At 35.5% G+C, this 12,672-nt stretch overlaps 1 protein-coding gene across 1 annotated transcript; it reads right to left on the bottom strand.

Moving 5' to 3' along the window:
* Positions 1-8,840: 8,840 nt before the first annotated feature.
* On the bottom strand, positions 8,841-10,885 carry LOC141674942 (putative serine/threonine-protein kinase PBL11). The gene is made up of 7 exons (XM_074481640.1): positions 10,690-10,885; positions 10,334-10,579; positions 10,196-10,264; positions 9,983-10,051; positions 9,846-9,908; positions 9,419-9,741; positions 8,841-9,287 (listed from the first exon to the last, which is right to left on the bottom strand). The coding sequence occupies exons 1-7, from the start codon at positions 10,883-10,885 to the stop codon at positions 8,841-8,843; spliced, it is 1,413 nt and encodes a 470-aa protein (XP_074337741.1).
* Positions 10,886-12,672: the final 1,787 nt, after the last annotated feature.

The raw sequence follows: 12,672 nt of genomic DNA, 5'->3' as shown, positions 1-12,672 counted from the left end.
GAGCGAAAATTGAGGCGGCCCGTTTTATGGATATCTTTTGATAATTCATCCCTATGGATTTATGAAATTGCATTGGCGTTTAATTGGGGTAGTCCGTAAGTGAATCGGGGCTGAAGCGAATGGAACTGGATTTCCGAATAATTCTCGTTGGCAGTAGTACACGAGGTATGTAGAAAAAATTTAGGCGGCCGGGTTTATGTATATCTTTTCATAATTTATCCCTATGGATTTATGAAATTGCATTCGCGTTTATTTGGGCTCGACCGTAAGTGAATCGGGGCCGAAACGAATGGAACTAGGCTTCCTAATAATTCTCGTAGGCAGTAGTACACGAGGTATGGAGCAAAAATTGATATGGCCCATTTTATGGATATCTTTTCATAATGTATCCCTATGCATTTATGAAATTGCATTCGTGTTTATTTGGGGTCATCCGTAAGTGAATCGGGGCTGAAACGAATGGAACTGGGTTTCCAAATAATTCTCGTAGGCAGTAGTACACGAGGTATGGAGCGAAAATTGAGGTGACCCATTTTATGGATATATTTTCATAATTTATCCCTATGGATTTATGAAATTGCATTCACGTTTATTTGGGGTCGTCCGTAAGTAAATCAGGGCTGAAACAAATGGAACTGTGTTTCCGAATAATTCTCGTAGGCAGTAGTACACGAGGTATGTAGCAAAAATTGAGGTGACCGGTTTTATGGATATATTTTCATAATTTATCCTTATGTATTTATGAAATTGCATTCGCATTTATTTGGGGTCGTCCGGAAGTAAACGGAGCTTAAACGAATGGTACTAGGTTTCCGAATAATTCTCGTAGTTAATAGTACACGAGGAATGGAGCAAAAATTGAGGCGGCCCGTTTTATGGATATCTTTTCATAATTTATCCCTATGGATTTATAAAATTGCATCCGCGTTTATTTGGGGTCGTCCGAAAGTGAATCGGGGTTAAAACGAATGAAACTGGGTTTTCGAATAATGCTCGTAGGCAGTAGTACACGAGGTATGGAGCAAAAATTGAGAAGGCCCGTTTTATGGATATCTCTTCATAATTTATCCCTATGGATTTATTAAATTGCATTCTCGTTTATTTGGGGTCGTCTGTATGTGAATCAGGGCTGAAACGAATGGAATTAGGTATCCTAATAATTCTCATAGGCAGTAGTAGACGAGTTATGTAGAAAATTGAGGCAACCAGTTTTATGGATATCTTTTCATAATTTATCCTTATGGATTTATGAAATTACATTCGCGTTTATTTGTGGTCGTCCGTAAGTGAATCGGGGCTGAAACGAATGGAACTGGGTTTCCAAATAATTCTCGTAGGCAGTAGTTTATGAGGTTTGTAGCAAAAATTAAGGCGGCCACTTTTATGGATATATTTTAATAATTTATCCCTATGGATTTATGAAATAGCATCCGCCTTTATTTGGGGTCGTCCTGAAGTGAATCGGGGCTGAAACGAATGGAACTAGGTTTTCGAATAATTATCGTAGGTAGTAGTACACGAGGTATGGAGCAAAAATTGAGGTGGCCCATTTTATGAATATCTTTTCATAATATATCTCTATGGATTTATGAAATTGCTTTCGTGTTAATTTGGGGTCGTCCGTAACTGAATCGGGGCTAAAACGATTGGAACTAGGTATCCCAATAATTCTCGTAGGTAGTAGTACAAGTGGTATGGAGAAAAAATTGAGGCGGACCATTTTATGGATATCTTTTCATAATTTATCCCTATGGATTTTTAAAATTGCATTCGCGTTTATTTGGGGTCGTCCGTACGTGAATCGGGGCTGAAACGAATGGAACTGGGTTTTCGAATAATTCTCGTAGGCAGTAGTACACGAGATATGGAGAAAATTTTGAGGCGGCCCATTTTATGGATATCTTTAAATAATTTATCCCTATGGATTTTTGAAATAGCATTCACGTTTATTTGGGGTCGTCAGTAAGTGAATCGGGGCTGAAACAAATGGAACTGGGTTTCCGAATAATTCTCGTAGGCAATAGTACATGAGTTATGTAGAAAAAATTGAGGAGGGCGGTTTTACGGATATCTTTTCAGAATTTATCCCTATGAATTTATGAAATTACATTCACATTTATTTGGGGTCGTCCGTAAGTGAATCGGGGCTGAACGAATAGAACTAGGTTTTCAAATAATTATCGTAGGCAGTAGTAGTACAAGTGGTATGTAGCAAACATTGAGGTGGCCGGTTTTATGGATATCTTTTCATAATTTATCCCTATGGATTTATAAAATTGCATCCGCGTTTATTTGGAGTCATCCGTAAGTGAATCGGGATAGAAACGAATGGAACTGGGTTTCCGAATAATTCTTGTAGGCAGTAGTACACGAGCTATGGAGCGAAAATTGAGGCGGCCCATTTTATGGATATATTTTCATATTTTATCCCTATGGATTTATGAAATTGCATTTGCGTTTATTTGGGATCGTCCCAAAGTGAATCGGAGCTGAAACAAATGGAACTGGGTTTCCAAATAATTCTCGTAGGCAGTAGTACACGAGGTATGGAGCAAAAATTGAGACTGCCCGTTTTATGGATATCTTTTCATAATTTATCCCTATGGATTTATGAAATTGCATTCGCGTTTATTTGGAATCGTCCGGAAGTGAATCGGGGCTGAAACGAATGGAACTAGGTTTCCGATTAATTCTTGTAGGTAGTTGTACACGAGATATGGAGAAAATTTTGAGGTGGCCCATTTTATGGATATCTTTTCATAATTTATCCATATGGATTTATAAAATTGCATTCGCGTTTATTTGGTGTCGTCCAAAAGTGAATCGGGGCTGAAACGAATGGAACTGGGTTTCCGAATAATTCTCGTAGTCAGTAGTAAACGAGGTATGGAGCAAAAATTGAGGCGGCCCGTTTTATGGATATCTTATCATAATTCATCCCTATGGATTTATGAAATTGCATTCGCGTTTATTTGGGGTCGTCCGTAAGTGAATCGGGGCTGAAATGAATGGAACTGGGTTTCCGAATAATTCTCGTAGGCAGTATTACACGAGCTATGTAGCAAAAATTGAGGCAGTTGGTTTTATGGATATCTTTTCATAATTTATACCTATGGATTTATGAATTGCATTCGCGTTTATTTGGGGTCGTCCCTAAATGAATCGGGGCTGAAACGAATGGAACTGGGATCCGAATAATTCTCATAGGCAGTAGTACACGAGATATGGAGCAAATTTTGAGGCGACCCGTTTTATGGATATCGTTCCATAATTTATCCCTATGAATTTATGAAATTGCATTCACATTTATTCGGGGTCGTCCGTAAGTGAATCGGTGCTGAAACGATTGGAACTGGGTTTCTGAATAATTCTCGTAGGCAGTAGTACACGAGTTATGTAGCAAAAATTGACGCGGCCAATTTTATGGATATCTTTTCATAATTTATCCCTATGGATTTATGAAATTGCGTTCGCGTTTATTTGGGGTCGTCCGTAAGTGAATCGGGGCAGAAACGAATGGAACTGGGTTTCCGAATAATTCTCGTAAGCAGTAGTACACGAGGTATGGAGCGAAAATTGAGACGGCCCGTTTTATGGATATCTCTTCATAATTTATCCCTATGGATTTATGAAATAGTATTCTCGTTTATTTAGGATCGTGTGTAAGTGAATCAGGGCTGAAACGAATGGAATTAGGTATCCTAATAATTTTCGTAGGCAATAGTAGACGAGTTATGTAGAAAATTGAGGCAACCGGTTTTATGGATATCTTTTCATAATTTATCCTTATGGATTTATGAAATTACATTCGCGTTTATTTGTGGTCGTCCGTAAGTGAATCGGGGCTGAAACGAATGGAACTGGGTTTCCGAATTATTCTCATAGGCAATAGTATACGAGGTCTGTAGCAAAAATTAAGGCGGTCGCTTTTATGGATATATTTTAATAATTTATCCCTATGGATTTATGAAATTGCATCCGTGTTTATTTGGGGTCGTCCTGAAATGAATCGGGGCTGAAACGAATGGAACTAGGTTTTCGAATAATTATCGTAGGTAGTAGTACACGAGGTATGGAGAAAAAATTGAGGTGGCCCATTTTATGAATATATTTTCATAATATATCCCTATGGATTTATGAAATTGCATTCGTGTTTATTTGGGGTCGTCCGTAACTGCATCGGGGCTGAAACGATTGGAACTGGGTATCCCAATAATTCTCGTAGGTAGTAGTACAAGTGGTATGGAGAAATAATTGAGGCGGACCATTTTATGGATATCTTTTTATAATTTATCCCTATGGATTTATGAAATTGCATTCGCGTTTATTTGGGGTCGTCCTTAAGTGAATCGGGGCTGAAACAAATGGAACTGTGTTTCCGAATAATTCTCGTAGGCAGTAGTACACGAGGTATGTAGTAAAAATTGAGGTGGCCGGTTTTATGGATATCTTTTCATAATTTATCCCTATGTATTTATGAAATTGCATTCGCATTTATTTGGGGTCGTCCGGAAGTAAACGGAGCTTAAACGAATGGTACTAGGTTTTCGAATAATTCTCGTAGGTAATAGTACACGATGTATGGAGCAAAAATTGAGGCGGCCCGTTTTATGGATATCTTTTCAAAATGTATCCCTATGGATTTATAAAATTGCATTCGCGTTTATTTGGGGTCGTCCGAAAGTGAATCGGGGTTGAAACGAATGGAGCTGGGTTTTCAAATAAATCTCGTAGGCAGTTGTACACGAGGTATGGAGCGAAAATTGAGGTGGCCCGTTTTGTGGATATCTTTTCATAATTCATCCCTATGGATTTATGAAATTGCATTCGCGTTTATTTGGGGTCGTCCGTAAGTGAATCGGGGCTGAAGTGAATGGAACTGGATTTCCGAATAATTTTCGTAGGCAGTAGTACACGAGGTATGTAGAAAAAATTGAGGTGGTCGGGTTTATGTATATCTTTTCATAATTTATCCCTATGGATTTATGAAATTGCATTCGCGTTTATTTGGGCTCGTCCGTAAGTGAATCGGGGCCAAAACGAATGGAACTAGGCTTCCTAATAATTCTCGTAGGCAGTAGTACACGAGGTATGGAGCAAAAATTGAGATGGCCCATTTTATGGATATCTTTTCATAATGTATCCCTATGCATTTATGAAATTGCATTCGTGTTTATTTGGGGTCATCCGTAAGTGAATCGGGGCTGAAACGAATGGAACTGGGTTTTCAAATAATTCTCGTAGGCAGTAGTACACGAGGTATGGAGCGAAAATTGAGGCGACCCATTTTATGGATATATTTTCATAATTTATCCCTATGGATTTATGAAATTGCATTCGCGTTTATTTGGGGTCGTCCGTAAGTAAATCGGGGCTGAAACAAATGGAACTGTGTTTCCGAATAATTCTCGTAGGTAGTAGTACACGAGGTATGTAGCAAAAATTGAGGCGGCCGGTTTTATGGATATCTTTTCATAATTTATCCCTATGTATTTATAAAATTGCATTCGCAATTATTTGGGGTCGTCCGGAAGTAAACGGAGCTTAAATGAATGGTACTAGGTTTCCGAATAATTCTCGTAGTTAATAGTACACGAGGAATGGAGCAAAAATTGAGGCGGCCCATTTTATGGATATCTTTTCATAATTTATCCCTATGGATTTATAAAATTGCATTCGCGTTTATTTGGGGTCGTCCGAAAGTGAATCGGGGTTAAACCGAATGGAACTGGGTTTCCGAATAATTCTCGTAGGCAGTAGTACACGAGGTATGGAGCGAAAATTGAGAAGGCCTGTTTTATGGATATCTCTTCATAATTTATCCCTATGGATTTATGAAATTGCATTCTCGTTTATTTGGGGTCGTCTGTATGTGAATCAGGGCTGAAACGAATGGAATTAGGTATCCTAATAATTCTCGTAGACAGTAGTAGACGAGTTATGTAGAAAATTGAGGCAATCGGTTTTATGGATATCTTTTCATAATTTATCCTTATGGATTTATGAAATTACATTCGCGTTTATTTGTGGTTGTCCGTAAGTGAATCGGGGCTGAAACGAATGGAACTGGGTTTCCAAATAATTCTCGTAGGCAGTAGTTTATGAGGTTTGTAGCAAAAATTAAGGCGGCCACTTTTATGGATATATTTTAATAATTTATCCTTATGGATTTATGAAATTACATCCGCGTTTATTTGGGGTCGTCCTGAAGTGAATCGGGGCTGAAACGAATGGAACTAGGTATCCCAATTGAGGTGGCCCATTTTATGAATATCTTTTCATAATATATCTCTATGGATTTATGAAATTACTTTCGTGTTTATTTGGGGTCGTCCGTAACTGAATCGGGGCTGAAACGATTGGAACTAGGTATCCCAATAATTCTCGTAGGTAGTAGTACAAGTGGTATGGAGAAAAAATTGGGGCGGACCATTTTATGGATATATTTTCATAACTTATCCCTATGGATTATTGAAATTGCATTCGCGTTTATTTGGGGTCGTCCGTACGTGAATCGGGGCTGAAACGAATGGAACTGGGTTTCCGAATAATTCTCGTAGGCAGTAGTACACGAGGTATGGAGCAAAAATTGAGGCGGCCCGTTTTATGGATATCTTTTCATAATTTATCCCTATGGATTTATGAAATTGCATTCTCGTTTATTTGGGGTCGTCCGAAAGTAAATCGGGGCTGAAACGAATGGAACTGGGTTTCCAAATAATTCTCGTATGCAGTAGTACATGAGGTATAGAGCAAAAATTGAGGCGACCCGTTTTATGTATATCTTTTAATAATTTATCCCTATGGATTTATGAAATTACATTCGCGTTTATTTGGGGTTATTCGTAAGTGAATCGGGGGTGAAACGAATGGAATTGGGTTTCCGAATAATTTTCGTAGGTAGTAGTACACGAGGTATGTAGCAAAAATTGAGGCGGCCCGTTTTATGAATATCTTTTCATAATTTATTCCTATGGATTTATGAAATTACATTCGCGTTTATTTGGGGTCATCCGGAAGTGAATTGGGGTTGAAACGAATGGAACTCGGTTTTCGAATAATTCTCGTATACGGTAGTACACGAGGTATGGCGCAAAAATTGAGACGACTCGTTTTTTGGATATCTTTTCATCATTTGTCCTGATAGATTTATAAAATTGCATACGAGTTTATTTGGGGTCGTCCGGAATTGAATCAGAGCGCAAACAAATGGAACTCGGTTTTACAATTCTTGTAGGAGGTAGTACTCGAGGTATGGAAGAAAAATTGAGGCGTCCCATTTTTGGATATCTTTTCATAGTTTGTCAAGAAATTGTGTAAAATTCAAGAAAACGGAGTTTTTGATGAATTATCAAATGGGTTTATACACAATTATTTCTCGAATATTGAGTACGGATGTATCCATATTGATATTTTAATTTGAACCGAATTATATTTCGTAAAGTTCGAAGAAAATATAGAGCAAATTATTTGTATCCAGATTAATATTTGAATTTAAACCAAACTATATTTCATGAAATTTGGACAAAAAAATAGAGCAAATTTGATGGAAAATGAGTTTTTGACAAATTTTCCTTGCAATGTTATTATACAGATTTTTCTCAAATATTGATCATATTTATATTATGGATATTTTTATATATTTATATCCATATTGATATTTGAATTTGAACCGAATGATATTTCACGAAATTCGAACAACAAACGGAGCAAATTTGACAAAAAATGAGTTTTCGATAAAATTTCTTTAAGGGTTAGTACACTGATTTTTCTCAAATATTGAGTACGAATATATTATGGTTGGTTTTACATATTTGATCCATATTAATTTGAATTTGAATTGAACCATATTTCACGAAATTCGGTAAAAAATGGAGCAAGTTTGACAGAAAATGAGTTTTTGACAAATTCTCATTGGGATTAGTATAAAGATTTTTCTCAAATACTGATTAAGGATGTATTATGCATATTTTCACATATTTGTATTCATCCGGACTGTATTTTACGAAATCCAGAGAAAAACGGAGCAAATTTGACGGAAATGAAGTTTTCGACAAATTTAACATATTTATATCCATACTGATATTTAAATTTGAACATAATCATATTTCGCGAAATTCGAACACAAAACGAAGCGGGGTTTTCGACGAACTCTTCTAATGGGTTAGTACACATATTTTTTTCAAATATTAAGTATTGATGTATTATGGATATTTTTAGATATTTGTATCCATATTGATATTTTAATTTGAACCAAATCATATTTCGTAAAATTCAGACAAAAAATGAAGCAAATTTGACGGAGAAGGTGTTTTCAAAAAATTCTCCTATTATGTATATTTTCTGATTTTTGTATTCATATATGATATTCGAATTTGAACCGAAACATATTTCGAGAAATTCAAACGAAAAACGGAATAAATTTGATTGAAAATGAGTTTTCGATAAATTCAAAAAACTATAAGTTTTGGCCAGATAGTTGTTTTAATCCAGATTGGTTCCTTTTGATATTGGTTAATTTTCAGATATTTACTTTCACGACACACCTGGAATAGCAAAATTGTTCTACTCGAAGAAGTATCCAATGCGAATAAAGCATGACCAACATGCTCACAATTTAAATGATAGAGCATGCACTTCTGACAGTATATCCGAGGGGGGACAATTCATACATGTCTTACCATTTAGCACAATTTACATTCAGCTAAGCTAAACTATATATACCAGCTTATTCTTTTCCTCACGCATTATGAACTGCACTGACTTCATGCAACAGATTAAAAGAGAATTGCAAAAGCAAAAGCGAAAATGACAAGGTACTAGTGATCTACTGCACGCAGTTAATAACGAGGTATACTTAATTCCTCATCCATACTTATGCTCATTTGTTGTCTAATCCCTCGTGATGTGACTTTGTCAATGTCAATACTTACAGCAGTTGTATCAAGACATCTCAAGCTTGCACTGTGATCGGTATCCATATCCACATGAAACCTTTGAAATTCAACCCCACTATCAGAATCGTCTTGTTCCACCATCGACCCATGAGAAACTCCTATCGATCTACGCTTTACTGGGTGTTTTGGAATGCAAGTATCTGCTATATGAAGGGCTGCTTCCAGTTCTTGCCAAACTTGAGTCATCGTAGGTCTCTGTTTAGGAACTTTAACTACACATCTTAGGCCTAGCTGTCCCATTTTCAGCATTACTTCCATGTTGCATGGTTCTAGTAAAAGATTAGCATCCAATATATCTTCTACACTGCATTTCTCTAAACTAGGCCTTGCCTGCAGTTTAACAATATAATATAGATGATTATAATTTCATGAATTTATAATTAATGAGTAACACGAAAAATTTCTTTAAAAGACATGATGTGTTCAATTAGAAGCAATAGATGCACTAAAAAAATACGCACCCACTGGATAATATGATAGTTGGAGCCATTTGTGGCTGTGTCAACTGCAGGCCGGGCAGCAATAAGCTGTAGAAGTATAACTCCAAAGCTGTAGACATCACTAAATGGACTCAAATGTAAACTTGAACAATAGGCAGGGTCTAGATACCCTGGTGTCCCTTTGATCTGACTGCTAACATGGGATTGATCACCGGTGGGACCAGATTTCACTAGCCCAAAATCCGAAACCTTAGCCTCGAACCCCTCCCCTATCAATATATTACTTGGTTTAATATCACGATGAATGATGCTGGGGTTGATCCCTTCATGCAAATGAGCAATGCCTGAAAACATTGATTGAGTAGATTTGTCAAACATCTTTTCTAATATAGTTTAATATTTTTATGGATTGAAGTATTCACATGAACTTAGTTATTCACTTGTTCACCTTTAGCAGCCCCAATAGCTATATTTACTCTTTGCCTCCATGTCAAAAACCTTCCTCCTCTTCCTTAAAAAGTTATATATTATTAGAGAGGGGTTAAAGCTTAATGTCTAAATGAATATTGATAAGGTGAGACTTACCCACAATGTATTCAAGTAGTGAACCATTTTGAACATATTCATAAACCAAGACTTGTGCTTCTTTCGGCCCTGCAGAAAAGACATTTAACAATCATTTTCAAAAAAATTGCACATTCTTAAGAAGAAGTCGATTGTTTAAAATGAATAGATGCACAAAGATCATATAATTAAGATATCTGTATAAGAGAGTGCTATATTGATGTGGGTTCATACCCTCTTCCTCGCAGTATCCTACTAAACCCACAAGGTTTGGGTGCTTCACTCTTGAAAGCAACTTTACCTCTGTTTCAAAGAATTTAGAGTCACATCAATATCTTAAAATTGGAAAAGTAGAGCCTCATTATGAATAACTTTGTGAAGCCAGTTTTGCGTGCTGTGTAATTTGTTGCTTACCATTTCTAAATTCATCGGTGCTTGTATAGGAATCAGCACGGGCTTTCTTGATTGCGAGTGTTCCCTCTACATCAAAAGTTCCTACATACACATTTCCAAATGCACCAGAACCTATCAAGCAACCTCTGCTGAAATTATTAGTGGCCTTAACTAACTCTTCCATTTGGAACCGCCTCAACATCAGTTTCTCTGCATCTAGATCATCTGCAGATTAACCCATCAGAAAACAGATTATAACTAACCCATCTAGATCAGTTTATTCTTCCTCTCTACATAAAAACAGATTACTATAGATATGTAGACTAATTACTAACCTTTCTTCTGCTTGGGGCTTTGCATGCATGCACGAAAAAACCTCTTCCTGATGGATACGTATATCAAGGCACCAATTACAAGTAATAAGCTGGCAGCTATAAGCCCTAACCAGATAAATTTTTTATCAGCAAATGATTTTGAATTATTCGAGGTTGAAGGTGTGAGCACTTGCGAGGCTCCCACTGTGTTCGACATGTTACTTAGAATCTCCCAAATGCAACAAATGACAAATTAAAAGGTGCAATAATATATTGAAGCATCATTTTTGGTATGTCGAATTTCATATGCATAAAACTTGTTACAGACTTCCCATTCTACATCAAGATGAGTAATTTTATAGTAGAATAAAATATAAGATGCAAGTGTTTAAACGCAACAGACCAGGAGATACGTTGCAGGTTGTCTACATAAATATAATTATATGTAGTTACATGATTTGGTGACTTGGTCTTGTCTAAGGCCGGCCGATGGTGTATCATGCACCATTGCTGCATGTGTTGATGAAAAAATATACTCCTATCCTACTACATGAATAAAATTTTATAACTTTAACTAATCATATAAGAAAAATCAAGACTATAGATTTATAATTTCTTAATTTTTCTTGGGGGTGCGTATATATATTTGACCGCGGACTCAGGTGTTTTCTTGTTATATATATATATATATATCACATCTAAGTCAAGTGCCCGCATCTTCTAGGAGTAGCTAGTACACACTGCAAAAACCAAAACACAAACAAAAAAAATGTAGTTAGGCATATTAAGTAAATATATATGCTGTACAAAGATGCACTTTGCTAGAATTAAAATGTTTGCTTAGTACTTAAACTTGTTTAATATAAGAAAGTTAAAAGTCAATTTTTTATGTTGGATAATTTATTATTTTCTATAGCTTATGAGTTATTAAAAAAATATAGAAATGAACAAAAAAATATGAGTTGTACATCATAATATTAATTTTGTCAAATAAAATTTATTACAAAAAATTAGGTCAGTTAAAAAAGTATTTTTATCAACTTCGGATTTTTTAACTTTATGTATATTTTAATTCTATTTATTCAAAATTTCAAAACATACAGTTACAAACAGTGAACGGCCAACTTGAGAACGCCTGATTTACTTGAATTGCAAAACCAGAAGTAAAAATTATTTTACAAATTCAATTATCTCCCCCTGCTCATCTGTATATATCAACTGTAGTACATGTAACATTCCAAAAAATTCTACTATATATTAATGCGCAATGGCAGTAAATAACAAGTTCAGAACAAAGTCCAGAATCTGGACAAATCTTTTGTTTTGTGGAAGGGAAAGAAATTGTTAAAATGTTGTGTAGACTGATTCAACCCGTTTTAATAATTGTCAAAATGAATGGACTACTTTCAGGGAAAGAAAGGGTCGTGGACTTCCTTCTAGGGCTGCTGAATTTCTGGGAAGAGGTCGACTAACATCTATACTATCTATTTATAATCTATAATATTATAATAGCCTAAAACGCAATACACGGGTTATTTTTAATATTATTTAATTTTTAAATTTAATTTAAAGTGAAAATTTTAAATTTTGAAATTTATTTATTAGAAATTTATTTATATATATTTTATATGATTCAATTCCTCATATTTTTTATATTTAGCATTGATTTAGATTTTTATTTTATAAATTTTAATATTTTATTGTAGGAAGTAATTAAATCCTAAACTTGGATGGATCAGAGAATAAAAGCTGAATTTGGAGGTCTATTTAAAAAAAATGTTTTGTTGTGCAAAATGTTAGGTTTTTTTTATGTAATTTCCGTAAACTAATAAGTGGAGGTTGTTTTTTTCATAAGAACGTAAAATTTCATGATTGGATATAAAATATTTTCTTAGTGTAATACATGTTATGGATAAAAAACCAAGGTTATTACTTGCTGTATTTAATACTAAGATTCGGGAGCTCAAGGCCTTTAATGGCTGCTCTCGTGTTTCGTGACTCAAT

This window comes from Apium graveolens, chromosome 7 (assembly GCF_009905375.1).
Source record: "Apium graveolens cultivar Ventura chromosome 7, ASM990537v1, whole genome shotgun sequence".
Lineage (NCBI taxonomy): Eukaryota > Viridiplantae > Streptophyta > Magnoliopsida > Apiales > Apiaceae > Apium > Apium graveolens.
The sequence above is the reverse complement of the archived record's forward strand: the minus strand, read 5'-3'. Positions and strand labels throughout refer to the sequence as shown.

Bases quoted from the DNA above. Each gene is read 5' to 3' on its own strand.
- LOC141674942 (XM_074481640.1), bottom strand. From the start codon at position 10,885: ATGTCGAACACAGTGGGAGCCTCGCAAGTGCTCACACCTTCAACCTCG. The intron at 10,052-10,195 runs GTATGAACCCAC...TCTTTTCTGCAG, and splicing joins AGGATACTGCGAGGAAGAGG to GGCCGAAAGAAGCACAAGTC. The intron at 9,288-9,418 runs GTGCGTATTTTT...GTTAAACTGCAG, and splicing joins ACTATCATATTATCCAGTGG to GCAAGGCCTAGTTTAGAGAA.